The 23,447-nt window shown below is 40.6% G+C and overlaps 1 protein-coding gene across 2 annotated transcripts in view; it reads left to right on the top strand.

The window, feature by feature from the left end:
• Positions 1-23,447, top strand: part of CRYBG3 (crystallin beta-gamma domain containing 3) — a 137,954-nt gene that overhangs the window by 84,732 nt on the left and 29,775 nt on the right. For both annotated transcript variants that reach the window (XR_006279675.1, XM_038388740.2), the window contains exons 12-15: positions 1,733-1,859; positions 9,995-10,128; positions 12,399-12,525; positions 17,709-17,741. Coding sequence is in view for 1 of the 2 variants with exons in the window: in XM_038388740.2 (XP_038244668.1) it covers positions 1,733-1,859; positions 9,995-10,128; positions 12,399-12,525; positions 17,709-17,741 (421 nt within the window). In the remaining variant the exon portion in view is untranslated. The remainder of the gene's footprint in view (positions 1-1,732; positions 1,860-9,994; positions 10,129-12,398; positions 12,526-17,708; positions 17,742-23,447) is intronic.

Raw genomic sequence — 23,447 nt, 5'->3', positions numbered from 1 at the left:
TCCGATTTGGTAGCATTTTAGCCTCACTTTCTATGGTTATATAAATGATTATCTAACATCTAGAGACTGAGGATATATCTACACTAGAAACACCAGTGTGGCACAGCTGCAGTGTTGAAATGTAGATACTTAGTACAGTGAAGAAGGGGTTTTCCCATCACTGTAATAAATTCATTTCTTTGACAGGTGGTAGCTAAGTTGACAGAATTCTGTCAACCTAGTAGTGTCTGCACCGGGGCTCAGGTTGGCTTAATTACATAGCACAGGGCATGACATTTTTCACAACCCTGAGTAATGTAGTTATGCCAACCTAATTCTTTAGTGTAGAACAGCCCTGAGAGAATCAGGACCTTGGTGCATATCCCACAGCTCTGTATAACAACTAACCAACTCACTGTTCCTTCAACCCCACCAAGATCTGCCACTTTATCTAACAGTGCATGAAAAGCCTATAAAATGAAGCTTTCTGCTAGAGAGATCAGCAGTGAAATAGCTAGCAATGTCATTACAATTGTCAAGGTTTCCAAGTTAACTCCCAGTAAAATGACTGGGATGGTATTCACCTTATGCAGTTGTTACGTCATGTTGTTTGGAGGGTTTCACAATCACTACATTCATAGAAAACTTAAATGTCAATACCTAAAGACACTACACAAAGACATTATGGACCAGCTCTCTGGAAAACTTCATATTTTAAAAGTTATCCTTCTGTCTAGTGTGTGGGGGTTTTTTTGTTTGTTTTTTTACAATAACTTGAACAGCTGAACTAATCTAAACCAAATGTTATCAAAAATAAATCCATTTTTGTCTGCCAAACTTCAGCCCTGACAACATTTGTACAGCAGTTGTAAATCCTGGCAGGAAAGTTTTAATGAAAGAAATACTCAGAGCCTTTGCCATTGTCGTATGAGCTGGTGTTGCTATAATGTGCATATTGTAAACTGTGTCTTGAATATCAAAGCTTAACAGACAGTACTTGAGTGTACATTCTTATTTTTAAAATATCTTTGTAAGTTTGATTAGTCTAATTTGAATGGGAACTTTTAATTCCAAATCACTTTATAGCACAACTTTTGGAAGCCTTATAAAACTTCTTGTGCTATTGTGCACTTTTTCAAAGTAAAATTCATTGAGGACACTCAAAATTGATGCAGAAATTTATTTTTAATCCGGTTTTATCTATTCAGAATATTTTAAAATGGTACAATTCCCTGCTTTGCAAATCAGAAGTATTTTACATATGCATTATTTTTATACATGTTCTATTTTATTGGATTTAGTAGTATCTGTTGGTTAGAGTAGAGGACACTGACTCCATAGAAGTCAATGGGAGTTTTGCCATTGATTACAACATGCCCAGGATTTCACGCTGTGTCAGCATTCCCTGATTCAACTGATAACTCTCTGCATGACCCTTAAGGTGCTAGCCATTACATTTACAAAAATGTGTTGAAATGCACTATCAGACTATAATAGAAATATTTTTCAAGAGTGTTGGTGCATTACAGAAGTAAACTATTGTTGGAGACCACATAATAAAATGAGTATTGATCCTCAAAGAATGCTTGGTTGGTCTGTGTTGTAATCTGAAATAGCAAATATTGCTTTGTTCCTCAGCTGAGGTTGTGATATTTATCTTAGGAATTTATCATGTTCTTTTCCCATTTTATTCTTGGTATGATGCTGTTGTACTTTTTCTTCTAATTGTTTTCTTTCCTTGTGGTTACTTTAGATGGGTTGCCTATGAAAAGGAACAATATAAAGGCCGTCAGTACCTGCTGGAGGAGGGAGATTATGAAGATGTGCACTCATATGGGGGAATTAGCAGTGCCCTGTTGTCTTTTCGGTTCCTACAGGCTGTAAGTACCACTCCTGATTTGCTAATCTGTTTCTTGCATCACTCTTTTTTCCATTTAATTTGCGTTAAACATGGATTCATAGATCAAAAGAGAGATTATTTTTTCATTCATTTTTGTGAGGTTGCCTCATGTTTGGTTGTTTCCCATCCCTCCCCCCACCCAACCACATGCTTGCAGAAAAACTTCTTTTTTTTTTTTTTCGGCACTCCAATCTGTACAGTGAAAATTACAGTGTTTTGTGGAGAATGATATAGGTTCTAGAAGGTCCTTCTTCAAGGAAAGAATGAATAATATTATAAAATTCCTTGCCCTGCTACAGAATTTTCCAAACCCCTCCCTACAAGAAATGTCACTTTTTAAGAGTGAGACAATGCATCTTTGTCCTTGTTTGACCCCCATGACTGTAGTATCTGAATGTCTTTTGTGTGCTGCCTCAGCCACTTCGTGTTTTTTTTTTTTTGGAAAGTATGGTGCTTCTGAACATGTGCTGCATTGTACTATCTTGCTTTTGTTTATAGTTGCTGATTTTCTCGGCAATGGTGCAAAACTACATAGGGTGCAGGTTCCTGTTTCAGCTGTTTAGACTCTAGAATAAATACCAAAGTGTGATTTATTTATGTGTAGTAGTTCTTTATTAACATAAAATAGCTTCTCAACACAATGGCTGTTGCAAGCCTTACCATGGTATTACACTCTGCCTCAGTGATTTTGTGCCAGAAGCTTTTGGCCATGAAAATTATCATAGTGAGAAAATTCCTGTAACTAAGATGATGTTAGTAGGGATGATAAAGTAACAGTGAAAACTGAGCCACAGTCTGATGTTGAAAGAAATCTTGGATACTTCATGGATTAGGACATGGGATTAGAACATCTTTATCACTTCCTTTGTTCAAGTATGCTTCTATTTAATTTAAAAAGAAACTTTGTAAGCAGCTGTAAAAGACTGTTTCCTTCTGAGAATTGAAGAGCAACCACTGTAAGATTACATATTGCAATGCACTATCCCATGAGCCAGCAAACATTTGTTAAAATGGTGGCACAACTCAGCAGGTCTATCATATAACAAGTATAGTGATTACTGTACAGGTAATGTGAAAATAGGACTTTTTTTAAAGCAATGACATCTCCTGCAAAGAAGGGTCTGCTAGTTTTGCTGGGATTGATAGAACCTGCATTTCAGTATATTTTTCCGCAGCTTTCTGAAAAAAGGTCTCAAAAAAACACCAGAAGAAAAATGTTTGATATTCACCGCTGAAGTTCTAGGAATTTTTTGTTTTAGATTTAGGCATGAAGTATTGTAGTTTATACCCACTTCAGATATCTATTTAGCACATATTTGGACACTTGAAAAGATATGATATTTATAAGGAAAAAGTGTAACTGTTACTATATTCTGAGATACAATATTGCTGATTTAAACATAATTATTTCGCAAACCTTTGAGATGTGAAAAGCTTTAAGCATCCACAAATCATGTACTATTTGAAAATATATCCTTCTGCCAGGGAACTTGCTGTTCTGAATCTTCTTTATCATTACTCTTTTTTGTGTGTTTTGTTTCTTGTTGTGAAATGGAGATTTACCTAGCAATTCTCTTGTTGCACATACAAAGATTCAAAATATATGTGGAATGCTGTAGGTGTATTACACATGTGGACAGATCTTTAGATTGATGCTACTGTATTTACAGTAATCTTTGAAGTTGCCCAAAAGAGAATTAGATTTTTCCTAGGCTAATATATTAGCCTTTGTGACAAGGTAAGCATCTCTACATAGCTGCATGCAGGGAGGAGAAACTTCAGCAGGGTTGAATTTAAGGAGTGCTCAGGAAGGAAGGAAGGAAGGAAGGGACCATTTCTCAGGGACTAGGTTGAAATGAGGAGTTGGGACTTTGAGTCTGTGCCTTAATTTAAATGTCTCTGAGTTCCCAAGAGTAGATAGGCAGGGGGTCCCATTTTCTTTTCTTACTGTAGCATGAAGAATAGTGAAGAATTTGGTTAGGGCCTTGTTTTTTTAAAAGGCGTATTTTATTTTATTTTTAGCTAAAGAAAGTGTCCTGTTGCTCCTTTCCAGCTTGCTATATGTCCATCCCCCACTGCTAATCCACATGATGTAAAATCCTGGTGGATAATCAGTTTTTTGCTAGACTTCTTTTTTTGTTGTTGTAATTAACCTAATGTGTGCATCTTAAATTCTCTGGTTACTAAAAATAGTCCATCTCTATTAGAAGCTCTGAAAATTAATTGTAAAATAAATCCAAAGAGCATTTGCAAGATGTGATAAGAAAACCAATACGGAGGGTTCATTGTGGCTGAATATATTCACTCACAGATCAGAAAGGTTCCTTCAGCACTTACTGAGGAGGGATTATTGAAGGACCCCAGCTGGCAAAGATCAAAAATGTTAATGGACATGGGCACACACTTTTATAAGATTAGCTCAGCTTTTATGTCGTCAGAAACAGCTATTACTACATAACATGAACTGTCATTAGCTCTTAGGTGGAAGGTATGAGTGTTTTAACAGACACGAAAGGTCTTGCTGTAGAACTAAATTTTCAGATGTACTGGCAGCTGCATTATCAGCATCCACATTTGATACACTAGCATGAAATACAGAGCATCTTCTTGAGGGGAAACAGTGATTTGTGCCATGTGGTGCTTTTGGGGACAAATGGGCTTGCTGCTTTTTCATGTACAGTATGAAAAGAGAGTCAGTTAAACTGGTGTTTGCCAAGGACTGTGATAGAAGGGAATGAACAAGGATACAGAAGCAATTTATCAAAAGAGAGAAGAACATTGTGGTTTCGTGGTTCCTTCAATAATAGTTTCTTCATGCGTAGAACATGTAAAATGGAGTTTCTAGTGTATTTACCGGTATTTTGAGAACTAGGCAGTCTTTAAAAAAAAAAAAAAAAAAAAAAAGACACAAAATCTGCAACAAAGTTGTTTTTTTTTTTTCCTAAATCTTTCATGTTTCTCCAACAGAAATACATAGTTTTGGTTTTATTAAAAGAATACTTCAATATATTTTAAAAACTAATTAAAAGACAATAGTTCAGGTGCAAAATTTAGCCAGCTTTAACTGGTTCAGTGGGAAATACTTCATGCAGTCTGACTGCTTTTTCAGCAGCTTGGCTAAAATATTTCTGTTCCAGGACCGTTAATCCAGTTGCTTTTCACAAGCACTAAATTCACTGAACAAAACATTTTAGGGTTTGTTTGTTTTTTTTGTTTGTTTGTTTTAATCTTAAAACAAAACACTGCCTGTTTATATTGGATTTACAGGGTCTAACTTTCAAAAATACATATGCAAATTTCATATGTAAGTTACACCTGCAGTAACTGCAACTGTTTAAAGAAATTAAGGGTATGTCTACACTATGAAATTAAGTCGATTTTATAGAATTCGATTTTTAGAAATTCATTTTATACAGTCGATTTATGTATGTCCCCACTAAGTGCATTAAGTCGGTGGCGTGTGTCCTTACTACCGTGGCTAGCATCGACTCACGGAGTGGTGCACTGTGGGAAGCTATCAAGAAGGGGCTTACTTCCCAGACCAGAAAATTACTGTTGGGGATGTTGAAATGCCAATAGTTATCCTTGGAGACACCGCCTACCCCTTGCTCCCATGGCTCATGAAGCCATACACAGGCAGCCTGGACAGTAGTAAGGAGCAGTTCAACTATAGGCTGAGCAAGTGCAGAATGGTGGTAGAATGTGCCTTTGGACGTTTAAAAGCTTGCTGGCGCTGTTTGTTGACTAGGTTAGACCTCATTCCAACCAATATTCCCATTGTTATTACTGCTTGCTGTGTGCTCCATAATATCTGTGAGAGTAAGGGGGAGACATTTATGGTGGGGTGGGAGGTTGAGGCAAATCACCTGGCTGTCAATTTTGAACAGCCAGACACCAGGACGATTAGAAAAGCACAGGTAGGCGTGCTGCGCATCAGAGAGGCTTTGAAAACCAGTTCCATGACTGGCCAAGCTACGGTGTGACAGTTGTGTGTGTTTCTCCCTGATGCAAACCCATCCCCTTTGTTGATTTTAATTCCCTGTAAGCCAACCACTTCCCCCCCTTAGATCACAGCTGGCAAAGGAAATAAGGTCACTATTGTTTTGAAACCATGCATTCTTCCTTTATTAATTTTAGTTGAGGTGGAGTAGAGTGTGGAGTAGAGGGGGAGGAGAGAAGAACAAGGGCACATTGCTTATTGTAGCCGCACTACAAATCAAAACTGTTTGAATGACAGCCTTCTGTTGCTTGGGCCATCCTCTGGAGTGGAGTGGCTGGGTGCCCAGAGCCTCGCCCCCACACATTCTTGGGCATCTGGGTGAGGAGGATATGGAACCTGGGGAGGAGGGCAGGCAGTTGTACAGTGGATGTGGCGGTGGTCTGTGCTCTTGTTGGTTGTCTGCAGCTCCACCAGACGCCTGAGCATGTCAGTTTGCTTCCCCATTAGCCTCAGAATTGCATCCTGCCTCTTCTCATCGCGCTCACTTAATGCTTTCCTGGACTCTGCCACTGAATGCTTCCAGGCATTCAGCTGTTCCCTATCGGTGCAGGAGGACTGCATGAGCTCAGAAAACATGTCATCGCGAGTGCTTTTTTTTTTTGCCTTCTAATCTGCAATAACCTCAGGGATGGAGACGATAGGGGAAGCATAGAAACATTTGCACCTGCAGGGGGATAAAAAGGGAGAGTAAAATTGAAGATGATACATTTCTGAGAACAAAAGGGAGACTTTCACAGTGAATCAAGCAATTCACAGCAGACAGCACACGTGCTTTAGGTACAAGGTCGCATTTTGCCTTTTATATTGAGCACCTGCCGATATGGTGACAAATCACACAGGGCTGAGCAACAGAATTCGGTTTCTAGGCAGCCATGGTAATCCAAAGGATACGCGGGTTTGGCTTCTAAAGCCTTCATAATATGTGGGAATGTTTTCAAACTGCAGTGTCCTTCTTTCTCTTAGCAAGCAATGCTCGTTGGGTTTGCCATTTAAAAGGAGGAGCTGCGATTTTTGGGTAGATGTGCAGCACACACCTCCCCCCACCCCTCCGCGTGGCTATTTGGGATGATCCCTTTTAGCCAAGTGCAAACAGTCCAGCATGAACGGGTTCCTTTTACTGTTCCCTTACAAAAATTCTCCTGTTTCAACCAGGTGACCATGAATGATATTCTCCTGAGGCTAACGTAGAAAGATAAAGACCTAATGTTGCTTGAATGCAACCAAAACCCAGGACCATTCGCTGCCATGCTTTGTGCTACAATGATTCCAGACTACTTGCTACTGGCTTTGCGTGGTAAAGTCCCCTACTGTGGAGGACAAAATAAGGCAGCCCTCCCCAGAAACCTTCTGCAAAAGCTTTCAGAGTACCTCCAGGAGAGCTTCATTGAGATGTCCCTGGAGGATTCCCGCTCCTTCCCCAGACATGTTAACAGACTTTTCCAGTAGCTGTACTGGCCGTGAATGCATCCCAAGTCTTCAGGGCAAATCAAATATTAAACACTATTGTTTTTAAACCCTGTACTGTAGTTACAAATGTGCATTCACCAGAGCTGCCTTCTCCGCTTCAGGGTTGGGGATTCCGCCTTGGGAGGTATTGGCTCCAGGGTGATGAAAAGATCCTGGCTGCTGGGAAGAACAGATTCACAGCTTGCCTGCTGCGCATTCTCCTCCTTCTCCTCCTCCTCCTCTTCCTCATCCACAAAATCCTCCTCCATGTTGCGTGAGATTCCCCCCTTGCAGATGTCCCTGGACAGTGGTGGGGTAGTGGTAGGGTCCCTCCCAGAATGCCATTCAGCTGATCATAGAAGCAGCATGTGTCGGGCTCTGACCCAGAGCAACTGTTTGCCTCCTTTGTCTTTTGGTAGGCTTGCCTGAGCTCCTTTACTTTCATGTGGCCCTGCTGTGTGTCCCTGTTGTAGCCTCTGTCCATCATGCCCTGTGCGATTTTTGGCATATATATTAGCATTTCTTCTTTTTAATTGGAGTTCTGTCTGCACAGATTCTTCTCCCCATACACCAATCAGATCCAGTGTCTCCCATTCGCTCCATGCTGGAGCTTGTTTGTGAGTCTGGGGGGACTGCATGGTCACCTGTGCTGCTGAGTTTACCATGCTGACCAAACAGGAAATGAAATTCAAAAGTTCCTGGGGCTTTTCCCGTCTACTTGGTTAGTGTATCGCCGTCGAAAGTGCTGTCCAGAGTGGTCATCTTGGAGCACTCTGGAATAACTCCCAGAGGCCAATAATATCGATTTGCGTCCACACTACCCCAAATTTGACCCAGCAAGGTCGATTTTAGCGCTACTTCCCTCGCTGGGGAGGAGTACAGAAGTCGATTTTAAGAGCCCTTTAGGTCAACGGAACAGGGGTGCTTATGTAGACGCATTCATTATAAAATCGACCTAAAGCAGCTATATTCAACCTAACTCTGTAGTGTAGACCAGGGCTAAGACAGTTATACTCCAGTATTTACTTGTCACTTGTAAGTTTGCTATAATCAGGGTAATCGTATTTAGCCATGTTAAGCCCTGATCCTGCAATAGGCCCATGTCATGAACTACTCATGCAGGCAGAGTCTCATTGCAGCCACTGGGGCTCATGAAGAGTGCAAGGGTCTGTCCACACAGACCTGGCTGCATCATCAGGGCCTTAATTTGTAAGCTTTATGAGACAGGTATTTGTATAGCTCTGTTTGTACAGCACCTCTTGCAACTGGTCCTGATCCAGGGCCTCTGAATGCTACCATAATATAAATATATTAATAATAATAATTTCAATGGTAGTGTATCTATGTATCTGAGATCTCCATCAGCCACAGAAATTGCTTGATCTCCTTATAACTGAAACAAGGTTTCTTCACTGTAACACAAGTGAATATTAACGAAACACTATAAAGTAGGTTAGGTCCAGAATTTAGTTTGCGTTTAAAAATGAGGAGGGAAAAGTTTGTTACTGTTTCTTTTAAAACAAAGTCTAACCTTACAGATATGATTAAAGTTATTTTTTTAAACTTTACATTAGTGTTTTTGGTTAGAATTTAAACAAAAAAGTGAAACCAGCTGGTAATTTTTCACTGTCCAAGCAAAGAGTGGATTACAAAATAGTGAACTGGCTAACTAGTTAAAAATAAACAGGACTTTTAAAACTGAGTTTGATTGAATAATCTAAAGCTGTGTTAATAACATGGCAAAGGAAATATATTAGTTTTTAAAATATAGGGCCATATCATCCAGCCCTATTAAAAAAAAAATTGCAGGAGGAATGAAAGGGGAGGAGTCTTCATCAAGGTTCCCATAGCCAAATCTTTCCCCCAGATTATTGTTACATCAGAGTTGATCACTTGTGTTCCTGCTGGAAGGATAGTGTTGCATCCCAGTCCCTCCTCTGCTCCATGCATGCAATCTAGAACCCAAAGACTCCTCCATTCAAAGGAAGAGTAGTGCTAGAGAGGTATCTGACTCTTCCTTTCTGTGCAAGCACGGGGAAGATCCTTGAGTTCCTTAGCACCTAAATCCCTTTTGAAAGGGGGCCTCACTTGGCATGCCTAAGGCCTGCTCTACATCTAAAACGTAGGTTGACCTAGCTACATTGCTCAGGGCTTTGAGAAATGTACAGCCCTGAGAGACTTAGGCCCCTGTATAGGCACCACTACCATCGCCCTAGCTATTGCCTCTTGAGGAGGTGGATTTACTATAGTGACAGAAAAACCCCTTCTTATAGATTCATAGATGCTAAAGTCAGAAGATGCTTCTTATCAATGTAGCAAGTGTCTACAGTATGGCACTACAACGGCACAGCTGCTGTCAGAGCTGTGCAACTGTAGTGTAGACAAGCCCTTAGCTGAATGCCTTGTATTCACTCAAGTGCTTTTGAAAATGTTATTCCTAGGCTACAATTCTTCCCTCTAATGTGGTTATAGATTCACCTTGCCTCATCCATACTAGCATTAAAACAACATTGTTGAACATGAATGCCCCTAAATGTGGCCGGCCTCTGCTTGCACATAGTTATACTCGCATTGTGAACAGTCCCATGGAATCCTTTGCTAGGTTGTATGTAATAAACTGCTGCTAAATAGTTAAGGTATTTATCCTAACTTTCAGCATTGCCTTTTAGGATTTCATTGAGTCATCAATCATGCTTTTTGAGTCAGATGAAGATGGTAAGGTCATGGTCAATCAAGATATTCCTGATTTGGAGCAGGCTGGGTTTGGCCAGGAGATGAGATCAATTCATGTGAAAAGTGGAGTGTAAGTCTACTGCAAACGTGTATGAGATGCTCTTTGAATGCAATGATTAAATGATTTGCTTGTGCACAGTGTTTTCAGATTTCTAATTTGTCATGATGTATTTCAAATGATTGAAGAAGAAAGATAAACATTTGGGGACTGGGGGAACAATCTTTGTTTTCTCGGATAGAAAATGTCAGTGTGTCTCCTATTTATCTTGCTCTTCTGCTCTGCATTCTTTGCAGAGGGTTTTACTTGTTTTCTGTTTGTTTTTTTGGCTTGCGAGTCCTGACCTTCAGGGATCTCTTGGAACCTCACCACTTTGAACGCTCCCTATTACTACATCAATACTCAAATAAGAATATGATCAAGCCTGATAGTTTACATAGGTTCAGTTTCTGCTGCTAGTCAGTCTCTCTCTCTCTCTCTTCCTGAGCCAGCTAGAGCCACAGTCCTGCAGTGGGATCCAGATAGGCACACCCTTGTATCAGCATGGAGCCCATTGACTTTAGTGGTTCAGGGGTCTGTCTGCATGGATCTAATTGTAGAACTGCGATGTGATCTAAAGCAGGATTAGCTGCAGAGGTAATGTATTTAGGAGAAAAAGGATGTGTCACACCATTCAACAGCCACCTATGTGGACTGTTAAATAGACTATATTGTTGGATTCCAAATATTGTTAAAGTTCTCTGTCCTTGTCAGTTGATAGTGATAGTAACGCTATCACATGACCACATTTCACAGATGTAGGGCCTGATTCTGCAGCCCTTACTACTGTTACTTCATTGTGCCTAATTTGTATCCGTAAGCGTTGCACAATTGCTAAGAACCACCACAAATCTTACCAAGCAAGTCTGACAGATTGCTAAGAAGCATCAAAAGCCTCACCACCTTTCACTCCAAATGCAATGTGCATTTCTTAGACTTTTCTTTTGGTAAGAGAAATTCATAGGACAGTGTACATATATTATAGTAAATTGAATTTCGAAAGCAACCACTCAGTTTCCTCTGGGCAAAGGGAATGAGGAACAAAACCATGTGTCACAGATGTTAGCTGAGCTGCTTAATGCACTGCTATGGATGATGCTTAGATACTGTGGTGATGAGGCCTATATAAAGACCTGAATAGAACAGAATAGATTGGGCCCATGGTTTGTAACCTGTTGGTTTACAAATTCTTTGGAAATGATTCTTATCTGTTTTTCATAAGTTAATTTTTGTTCACTATGCCTCCCCTCCTGTCATAGGAGAAGACTCCTCCCATTTCCCCCTTTATTTCCTTTCCTTCCTTGAGTCCTATGTTATAATTACTCTTTCTTCAGGAGAGGACGCTTCCTCCGAGGTTCATCAGCCATGTGTATGGTTCCAGCCATCTCATGGCCGCTTGAAGCTCATTTAGTTCAGTTTGAAGTGTTTTATCTGGTTCCTTTTCAAGTTACTAATTTGCTGGGTTGTGCCAGTAGCTTTCAGCTTTTTTAAATATAAAACACTGAAGTAAGTTTCTTGGAGGGGGAACAAAACAAAACCCCACACAGTATAAAGAATTACACAGACTCTGTAAAAGTGAACATGGTCAGTAATGTGTCCATGCTCTCACTTTTTGTTGTTTCAGAGTAGCAGCCGTGTTAGTCTGTATTCGCAAAAAGAAAAGGAGGACTTGTGGCACCTTAGAGACTAACAAATTTATTTGGGCATAAGCTTTCATGAGCTACAGCTATAAACATTTTCTGTTTGCCTTGGATTTTGTAATCAAATGCAAGGGGAAAAAATACAAATGAATTACCAATCATTACAAGAGTCCCTTTATCTCTTCCTGCCAAGGCTTCCTCGCTTCCATTCTTTCCTTAGAATAATCTGACTTGAAGAGTTGGAAGGGAGCCCTGTCAGGGAGCTAGGTGGGAAGGTAAAGGTTGAGGGAGCAGAGAGTGACTCAGATATTTGACAGTTGAATATCTAGCCTCTTGGCTTCCAAGCAGTCTCTTATTTCATGCTGAGAAATTATCTGAGAAGGGGGAGAGAGATCTAATGCTGCAAGGATTTGTCAAGAATATTTGTGTAGACAAATAAAAAGTAGAAAATCAAGAGTGTGGCAAGTTTGTGACTCGCATTGCCTGTTACCACAAGACATGTTTTATAATCTGTTTAATTTCATATCAGGTGGACAGGTAAAGCATTTAAAAACCTTCTGGAAAGTTTTCTATTTAAGGTTAACTTACTGATAACTTTTTGTAGTGCCCTATTGAAAAATAGGATTGTGTATCACAGTTCATTTCTTGTGTGTCACTCCTCAGGTGGGTTGCATATCAGCAGAAATATTTCTGTGGAGAACAATATATACTGGAAAAAGGAAAATATAAATGCTTTTTAGACTGGGGAGGATCCAGTGAAACCATCATGTCAATTCGTCCCATTAAGTTGGTGAGTTACGTAATTCATCAAAAAGAAAATTAAAAAATCAACAAGAATTCAAAACTCTGGTGATACAATGATTTTATTTCAGAGTAGCAGCCGTGTTAGTCTGTATTCGCAAAAAGAAAAGGAGTACTTGTGGCACCTTAGAGACTAACAAATTTATTAGAGCATAAGCTTTCGTGAGCTACAGCTCACTTCATCGGATGCATTTGGTGGAAAAAACAGAGGAGAGATTTATATACACACACACAGAGAACATGAACCAATGGGTTTATCATACACACTGTAAGGAGAGTGATCACTTAAGATAAGCCATCACCAACAGCAGGGGGGGGAAAGGAGGAAAACCTTTCATGGTGACAAGCAAGGTAGGCTAATTCCAGCAGTTAACAAGAATATCAGAGGAACAGTGGGGGGTGGGGTGGGAGGGAGAAATACCAGGGGGAAATAGTTTTACTTTGTGTAATGACTCATCCATTCCCAGTCTCTATTCAAGCCTAAGTTAATTGTATCCAGTTTGCAAATTAATTCCAATTCAGCAGTCTCTCGTTGGCGTCTGTTTTTGAAGCTTTTTTGTTGAAGGATAGCCACTCTTAGGTCTGTGATCGAGTGACCAGAGAGATTGAAGTGTTCTCCAACTGGTTTTTGAATGTTATAATTCTTGACGTCTGATTTGTGTCCATTCATTCTTTTACGTAGAGACTGTCCAGTTTGGCCAATGTACATGGAAGAGGGGCATTGCTGGCACATGATGGCATATATCACATTAGTAGATGCGCAGGTGAAGGAGCCTCTGATAGTGTGGCTGATGTGATTAGGCCCTATGATGGTATCCCCTGAATAGATATGTGGACAGAGTTGGCAACGGGCTTTGTTGCAAGGATAGGTTCCTGGGTTAGTGGTTCTGTTGTGTGGTGTGTGGTCGCTGGTGAGTATTTGCTTCAGATTGGGGGGCTGTCTGTAAGCAAGGACTGGTCTGTCTCCCAAGATCTGTGAGAGTGATGGCTCGTCCTTCAGGATAGGTTGTAGATCCTTGATGATGCGTTGGAGAGGTTTTAGTTGGGGGCTGAAGGTGATGGCTAGTGGCGTTCTGTTGTTTTCTTTGTTGGGCCTGTCCTGTAGTAGGTGACTTCTGGGTACTCTTCTGGCTCTGTCAATCTGTTTCTTCACTTCAGCAGGTGGGTATTGTAGTTGTAGGAATGCATGATAGAGATCTTGTAGGTGTTTGTCTCTGTCTGAGGGGTTGGAGCAAATGCGGTTATATCGTAGCGCTTGGCTGTAGACAATGGATCGAGTGGTATGATCTGGATGAAAGCTAGAGGCATGTAGGTAGGAATAGCGGTCAGTAGGTTTCCGATATAGGGTGGTGTTTATGTGACCATCGCTTATTAGCACCGTAGTGTCCAGGAAGTGGATCTCTTGTGTGGACTGGTCCAGGCTGAGGTTGATGGTGGGATGGAAATTGTTGAAATCATGGTGGAATTCCTCAAGAGCTTCTTTTCCATGGGTCCAGATGATGAAGATGTCATCAATGTAGCTGAAGTAGAGTAGGGGCATTAGGGGACGAGAGCTGAGGAAACGTTGTTCTAAGTCAGCCATAAAAATGTTGGCATACTGTGGGGCCATGCGGGTACCCATCGCAGTGCCGCTGATTTGAAGGTATACATTGTCACCAAAGTTGAAATAGTTATGGGTGAGGACAAAGTCACAAAGTTCAGCCACCAGGTTAGCCGTGACAGTATCGGGGATACTGTTCCTGAGGGCTTGTAGTCCATCTTTGTGTGGAATGTTGGTGTAGAGGGCTTCTACATCCATAGTGGCTAGGATGGTGTTTTTAGGAAGATCACCAACAGCCTCAGAAACTACTCTGACATCATAATCAAAAAGGCTGACAAAGGAGGTGCTGCCGTCATCATGAATAGGTCGGAGTATGAACAAGAGGCTACTAGGCAGCTCTCCAACACCACTTTCTACAAGCCATTACCCTCTGATCCCACTGAGAGTTACCAAAAGAAACTACCGCTTTTGCTCAAGAAACTCCCTGAAAAAGCACAAGAACAAATCCGCACAGACACACCCCTGAAGCCCCGACCTGGGGTATTCTATCTGCTACCCAAGATCCATAAACCTGGAAATCCTGGACGCCCCATCATCTCAGGCATTGGCACCCTGACAGCAGGATTGTCTGGCTATGTAGACTCGCTCCTCAGGCCCTTCGTTACCAGCACTCCCAGCTATCTTTGAGACACCACTGACTTCCTGAGGAAACTACAGTCCATTGGTGATCTTCCTAAAAACACCATCCTAGCCACTATGGATGTAGAAGCCCTCTACACCAACATTCCACACAAAGATGGACTACAAGCCGTCAGGAACAGTATCCCCGATACTGTCACGGCTAACCTGGTGGCTGAACTTTGTGACTTTGTCCTCACCCATAACTATTTCACATTTGGTGACAATGTATACCTTCAAATCAGCGGCACTGCGATGGGTACCCGCATGGCCCCACAGTATGCCAACATTTTTATGGCTGACTTAGAACAACGCTTCCTCAGCTCTCGTCCCCTAATGCCCCTCCTCTACTTGCGCTACATTGATGACATCTTCATCATCTGGACCCATGGAAAAGAAGCTCTTGAGGAATTCCACCATGATTTCAACAATTTCCATCCCACCATCAACCTCAGCCTGGACCAGTCCACACAAGAGATCCACTTCCTGGACACTACGGTGCTAATAAGCGATGGTCACATAAACACCACCCTATATCGGAAACCTACTGACCGCTATTCCTACCTACATGCCTCTAGCTTTCTTCCAGATCATACCACTCGATCCATTGTCTACAGCCAAGCGCTACGATATAAGCGCATTTGCTCCAACCCCTCAGACAGAGACAAACACCTACAAGATCTCTATCATGCATTCCTACAACTACAATACCCACCTGCTGAAGTGAAGAAACAGGTTGACAGAGCCAGAAGAGTACCCAGAAGTCATCTACTACAGGACAGGCCCAACAAAGAAAACAACAGAACGCCACTAGCCATCACCTTCAGCCCCCAACTAAAACCTCTCCAACGCATCATCAAGGATCTACAACCTATCCTGAAGGACGAGCCATCACTCTCACAGATCTTGGGAGACAGACCAGTCCTTGCTTACAGACAGCCCCCCAATCTGAAGCAAATACTCACCAGCAACCACACACCACACAACAGAACCACTAACCCAGGAACCTATCCTTGCAACAAAGCCCGTTGCCAACTCTGTCCACATATCTATTCAGGGGATACCATCATAGGGCCCAGATTTCAGAGTAGCAGCCGTGTTAGTCTGTATTCGCAAAAAGAAAAGGAGTACCCGTGGCACCTTAGAGACTAACAAATTTATTAGAGTATAAGCTTTCGTGAGCTACAGCTCACTTCATCGGATGCATTTGGTGGAAAAACATCATAGGGCCTAATCACATCAGCCACACTATCAGAGGCTCCTTCACCTGCGCATCTACCAATGTGATATATGCCATCATGTGCCAGCAATGCCCCTCTGCCATGTACATTGGCCAAACTGGACAGTCTCTACGTAAAAGAATGAATGGACACAAATCGGACGTCAAGAATTATAACATTCAAAAACCAGTTGGAGAACACTTCAATCTCTCTGGTCACTCGATCACAGACCTAAGAGTGGCTATCCTTCAACAAAAAGCTTCAAAAACAGACGCCAACGAGAGACTGCTGAATTGGAATTAATTTGCAAACTGGATACAATTAACTTAGGCTTGAATAGAGACTGGGAATGGATGAGTCATTACACAAAGTAAAACTATTTCCCCATGGTATTTCTCCCTCCCACCTCACCCCCCGCTGTTCCTCTGATATTCTTGTTAACTGCTGGAATTAGCCTACCTTGCTTGTCACCATGAAAGGTTTTCCTCCTTCTCCCCCCCTCTGCTGCTGGTGATGGTTTATCTTAAGTGATCACTCTCCTTACAGTGTGTATGATAAACCCATTGTTTCATGTTCTCTCTCTCTCTGTGTGTGTGTGTGTGTGTGTGTGTGTGTGTGTGTGTGTGTGTGTGTGTAAATCTCTCCTCTGCTTTTTCCACCAAATGTATCCGATGAAGTGAGCTGTAGCTCACGGAAGCTTATGCTCTAATAAATTTGTTAGTCTCTAAGGTGCCACAAGTACTCCTTTTCTTTTTGCGAATGATTTTATTGTGCAGGCTAGGTAATGAAGCTAACTTGTCTATTCAATTGATGAAAGGTTAAAAGAAAAGATACTCACAGAATTCAAGGAAGCTGCTAATTATGGGGACTGAATCTCCCGTTTATTCTGCAGTGCAAACTCTGTATCAACCCAACACCCAACAAGAAAATGCTAGGAAAACTCCTACAAGGAGAACGTCAGTTTCCAGTCCCCTTAGCATATTATGTCCACAAATGGAACATTCTGGCCCTAAATACCTAATTTACCACAAAACAAGCCTATTGCCTTATTGATAACTTGTCATGTATTTTAATCCTTTAACTTTCCTGTATTACTATTTGCTAAAACTGAGCTATAGCTTATTCTTTGCTTCTTTTCTTTTCTATTTCAATCCAGAAAAATAAAAAGGCAACTTGCCCAGATAGATTAATTTCAGGACTCCTAAAGCCCTATTGTAAAATAAACAAACCCAACCACCAATATAATATATGGCACTGCATCCACAACTCAAAAAGCTAGAAAGGAAGTTGAACTTGTTTAACCTTTCTTGAATGGAAACGACTAGATGCATTGCAGGGTAGTGATGGTGAGAGAGATAAGGTTCTGCCTTCCATTCTCTCAGATTCTCTCTCGATAAGGAATTGGTATGAACCAAACACTTTTAAACCAGTTTGAGTGCCTACACAAAGGGGTTGCTCTGACTTTGTAAATGGGTTTCTAAGCAGTTAATTATATTGGTGCAAGTTTAATGTGTGGACAGGGCCTAAGCTAACAGAGCCAATCATGAGCCAATATCCCCCTAATTTCGTAGAGACGTGGGGAGGGAAATGTGCCAGGAGTACAATACCTATTAATGAATTTCAGCCCCAGAATTCCTAAAAAAAAAAAAATTTAAAAGGTTCTTTAAGGGATTTGACTGCCTGTTTAAAAAATAATTGTAATGTTTATATTATTTATATTTTTTTAATATGCAGGAACCACTTGGAAAGAATGAGCCTCCACATTTAGTAAGTTCACATCCAATAATGCCATTTCTAGGAGTAAATTGCATATTATTAAGCACACATGCTTTATGTTGAATTTTCCCCCCTGCTGTCTCAGATAAGATCTTCACTATCTACTGTACAGTGACAAAGCCACTTCTTACTTCAGGAAACCAGTAGACACATAGAGGCTAAGTTAGCCAAGAATCTCATTCATTGTGGTGGTCCTGTTCACACCCGTTTTTGTTGTGTCCCCATAGTGCCATCCGCTCAATAGGCTTGGGGTCACTTTGGATCTGTATCACCATTTCTTTTCATGTTCCTTCTTTCAGTCTCTCTCTGCCTCTCTGGAAATTCACAGTCACGCTCATTTTCCTTTCTCTACGTGGGATATTGTCTTTGTATTGTAATTAATCCATCCCACTTTGTTACTATAACTTCTTAATATCCGAAGTGCAGAATTGTGAAACTTGAACTGCAGAAAACTATTCACAAACCCACACACAATTAGCTACCTGCCATTTTGTTTTCCTACAGTGCTGTTTTAAAAAATAAATTCTATTTTGGCAATTCTGCAGTTTTTATCTACACTTCCTATGTGATGACGTGATGAGGGCAGTTTTGCTAATTATTTTCAAAAGTACATGACCTTTGCTGTAGCTGCAGTTCCCAGCTCGTTTTCAGCTTCCCTACCCTTCCCCCCCCACACACACACACACACTAAGTCTGACTGAGCACACACTAGTGATTTAATAATATAAAGGAGAGCCCTTTATAGCAAATCCTAATATAAAGTTAAACATAATTTTAGTGAAATTCTATGACAATATTGCTTCATTATAAGAGGATTTCACTGTAGCATGTTTTTGTTTTCAGAGTGGCTTAGTTTGGGTTTCTGTTTTTTATCAGAATTTTTATGAGATTATGTTAAATCCATAATAACATTCTTGTATGTAATCTTTCTAAATTTAGAAACCTCTTCACATGCACATGCTTATCCAGAATCTTTATCTGCTGAGGGTTCTCTTCTAACAGAGCACATCTCAGTTCCCTTATATTTAGTTTGACTTCTCTCCTCCCTTCATTAGGCATTCTTTGCTCACAAAAATATTAGTTGTTAACGCTGTACCTTTCGGAAGAGGAGTGCAGTGGGATATGAACGGTAGAGTTTTCTCTCTCTCTCTCTCTCTGTCACTTTTAATAAAGAAAACTTTAGAAAATCCCATATAAAGATACGTGTTTAAATAAACAGCCCAAAAAACTGGAAAATCTAGTTTAAGATATCTTAAGTATTTTGTCATCTAGATAGGATTTTCAGTATCCTTATTGCTTGTACTTTTGTGTTATACACACCAACACATGGAAAATGTACACATTACATTACTTAGGACAGCCTGACCACACCCTTTCTTTACTCCAAGTATGTTCAGGTTCTAAAATGTTTGATTTACTCAGGCTTGCAGGAAATGTTTGCTGTCTAAAGACATAAATGGTGTATTACTTTAGTCTTAAACACTGATTTCCTGCCAGACATATTCATTTGGGTGTTTGCAGCCAAATCCAAAGAGTCCCAAAGACTTTCACACTGAAGGCTTGGTAAACCATTTCAGATAAAATAACTGATTGAAAAATGAAACTGGTACCAAACCAAAGTTGTTTCAGAGATTCCAGACAGGTTTAATAACTTATCTCCTTCCTCAACTCCATTCTTCTTCAGAATATGTCAAATGCTGTTCCTGTGAATGTCTTAGACCAGTTTTGCAGACCCAAGAGATTCAAATGATTAATATAAGCATGTTTCTCCAAATCTTGGAAGAGTCTCACCCATCAACAGCAATGAGACTATTTGCAATTGATTCAATCTTGCAATTCGATTCCTTTCCTTTCCTTTTACCTCTACCTTCCATCCCATCCCATCCACCTGGTACATCAGAAAATTCTTTAAAAAAAAAAAAAAAATCACTTGCTGTGTACAAATATGCATGCCATGTCATGCTGCTCTGATGTCACTTTTGCCACAGGGAAAACGTGCTGGAAGGGTTAATGAGATCACAATCTTGAGTTGTTACAGGACCTCTGTGATGAAGCTAAAGAAATAGGAGAGCGTGTCACTGCTGTGTTCAAATTGTCAGTTACTTTTGGCCACCAACATACTATATTGTGACTAAGGAGTTGTGGGAAACTTGTTAAGATCACTTCCTGAGTCAGAGTAAGTAAAAGACAGTGTTTTGAGAAAATAAATCCGTCCTTTCCTCTTCTAGTTGAAAGATATTACAATTTCTATGTTTGCAACAGTTACTAAGAATGGCTTACCAGAGTTAGAGAATCCTTAACACAGCTGAATGCTGAATCTTACAAGTCTGAATCCTCAGTGTAGGAATATAGCTCTGTTTTTTCCTATATATTATAGGCATAGATACTAAAATAAGGAAATCCTACTCTCTTTCCATAAGAAAGAAACCTTGTCACTTGCTGTTGCTTTCAGCTGACCTTAAGTGTTATATTCTGAACTCTTGCAATAAGTGGTCTTGGTCTTTCTACTTTGCCAGGCTGCTTCATAAACTACATCCATGTTCCAAGTAAGACTAAAGTCTCCAGGTTTAAAATACAATAGCTGTATTCATTAAAAATAAAACAATATTTTTTCCTTCACTCTCCCAAGGAAAACCTAAGCTCCTTTCATTAATCTGCCTGTGGCAGTTGGCTTGCTCAAATACTTTAGCAGACCCCTATAATTATTTATGGTAACTTTGCACTGTGTATCTTTCCACTTACTGCTTGTTGAGTTTTTAGGAAATAGAGCTTCATGGAGCTAAAGGGTTCTTTTAAATCTGTCATGTCAGATTTAATATATTTTAAGTTATAACTAGCTGCATTTGTGGTCAGACTGTACAAACACAGTGGTATAACTAATGGATCAGTTTCTTCTCTAATTATTCTGAAGTCAGGACCATCAAATCTCTCCATTCAACTTTTTTCTTTTTATTCATTTTGAGAAAACATTTTTCTCAGTTTATTATTTAAAATATACGTTGTATAACCTTCCCTGTCAGTCTTTCTAAAGTTGTCACATAGCCTGGGACACAGGCTGTAAGGAGGAAGTGTCAGGCACCAAACTAGGAACCTGGAGACCTGAGTTCTGTTCCTGACTCTGTCACTGAGCTGCTGTTTGACCATGGGCAAATCGCTTCATCTTTGTGCTTCAGTTTTCTGCATTGGTAAAAATGGAGAAAATGATACTTACCTTCCTCTGTGAAGTGTTTTGAGATCTACGGATGAAAAGCACAATGTAAGTGTAGCCTAAATATCAATGTTATGCTCAGTAATGGAGTTCCAAATGCAGGAGAATCAGCAGCAGTATATCCAGCCCATGTAGCTGGCTTGTCTTTTTCAATTCACAGTTGTGTGTCACATAAGGGCAAGATTAAGCCCTTCTTATTCTTTGTAACAGGAAATATATTCGTTTCTTTTTTTTTTTAAGACTCTTTTTCCATAAAACCATTTTCTAATATGTGGTTTTGGCTTTTTCTCAGTCTCTGTAGATTGGATATCTTTTCTTTGGCAGAGAGAGGGACCACTTTGGGGAGGAGCACTGGCAAAAACATTTTTCTTCTATGTTACAGAATGCTGTCTCAAATTTTAGTGTGAAATTCACCTCAGTACAGAGTGGCCATGCAGGGCTCTCTGCTCCACGTATCTCTTGGAGGGTGAAGTGGTATAGAGGCCCCTGCTTAGAGCCCATGTACTGGACTGAAATCCTCTCTTATAGAGGAAACTATAAACAAGTGGTTTTGTGGCACCAGAAGTCAGTTATAAAATAAGAAATAAGGAACTTCCCTAAGTCTTTGAAGTACCAGGCAATTTTCATAACACCTGATAAAAGTTGGTCACATCACCTGATAGTATGTACCATCCATTGCACCCTGTCTTAATTAAGGGATTCCTAAAGGCAACCTACAAAACAACTTGGATATATCTGAAGACATCCAGATCATACCACTCGATCCATTGTCTACAGCCAAGCGCTAAGATATAACCGCATTTGCTCCAACCCCTCAGACAGAGACAAACACCTACAAGATCTCTATCATGCATTCCTACAACTACAATACCCACCTGCTGAAGTGAAGAAACAGATTGACAGAGCCAGAAGAGTACCCAGAAGTCACCTACTACAGGACAGGCCCAACAAAGAAAACAACAGAACGCCACTAGCCATCACCTTCAGCCCCCAACTAAAACCTCTCCAACGCATCATCAAGGATCTACAACCTATCCTGAAGGACGAGCCATCGCTCTCTCAGATCTTGGGAGACAGACCAGTCCTTGCTTACAGACAGCCCCCCAATCTGAAGCAAATACTCACCAGCAACCACACACCACACAACAGAACCACTAACCCAGGAACCTATCCTTGCAACAAAGCCCGTTGCCAACTCTGTCCACATATCTATTCAGGGGATACCATCATAGGGCCTAATCACATCAGCCACACTATCAGAGGCTCCTTCACCTGCGCATCTACTAAAGTGATATATGCCATCATGTGCCAGCAATGCCCCTCTGCCATGTACATTGGCCAAACTGGACAATCTCTACGTAAAAGAATGAATGGACATAAATCAGACGTCAAGAATTATAACATTCAAAAACCAGTTGGAGAACACTTCAATCTCTCTGGTCACTCGATCACAGACCTAAGAGTGGCTATACTTCAACAAAAAAGCTTCAAAAACAGACTCCAACGAGAGACTGCTGAATTGGAATTAATTTGCAAACTGGATACAATTAACTTAGGCTTGAATAGAGACTGGGAATGGATGAGTCATTACACAAAGTAAAACTATTTCCCCCTGGTATTTCTCCCTCCCACCCCACCCCCCACTGTTCCTCTGATATTCTTGTTAACTGCTGGAATTAGCCTACCTTGCTTGTCACCATGAAAGGTTTTCCTCCTTTCCCCCCCCTGCTGCTGGTGATGGCTTATCTTATGTGATCACTCTCCTTACAGTGTGTATGATAAACCCATTGTTTCATGTTCTCTGTGTGTGTGTGTGTGTGTGTGTGTGTATATAAATCTCTCCTCTGTTTTTTTCCACCAAATGCATCCGATGAAGTGAGCTGTAGCTCACGAAAGCTTATGCTCTAATAAATTTGTTAGTCTCTAAGGTGCCACCGGTACTCCTTTTCTTTTTGCAAATACAGACTAACACGGCTGCTACTCTGAAACTTCTGGAGTATGTGATTCAAGTGTATTATGAAATGAAACCAGCACTCTCGAAACAAAAAGTTTTAGAGTAGCAGTCAGATTTCACATGTGTATGCTGGGTCCCATTTAAAAACCAGTGGTCAGTGTTTACCAAGGATTCCCTAATCTTAAAACGGGAAATACCATGGTAAATTCAACTAATTCATATGGTAAATGTCCAATTCTGATGGCACTGCACAACAAATCTACTATTTGCCTATTTGTATGTATTCAATCCATTCAGTAGTAATAAGACACTCCAAATAGTACTTTTCTAATGAATTATTGGGTCCCTAACAAATTCTCTCTTCAGCCTCATATTATTGAGGCCTACAGTAGTAGCTGGAAATGTATACTGCCTGATCCTACAAGGTGCCTTCAGCTCCCACTGATTGTAGTGGTACTTGAGTGCTCAGAATCTTGCAAGTGGTGCTCTGTGTATAACAGGGTCTACGTTCTAATCACAGAAACCATTGTGTCAT

Source organism: Dermochelys coriacea, chromosome 1 (assembly GCF_009764565.3).
Source record: "Dermochelys coriacea isolate rDerCor1 chromosome 1, rDerCor1.pri.v4, whole genome shotgun sequence".
Classification (NCBI taxonomy): domain Eukaryota; kingdom Metazoa; phylum Chordata; order Testudines; family Dermochelyidae; genus Dermochelys; species Dermochelys coriacea.
Note: the sequence above shows the minus strand (reverse complement) of the source record. Positions and strands in the feature narration are given on the sequence as shown.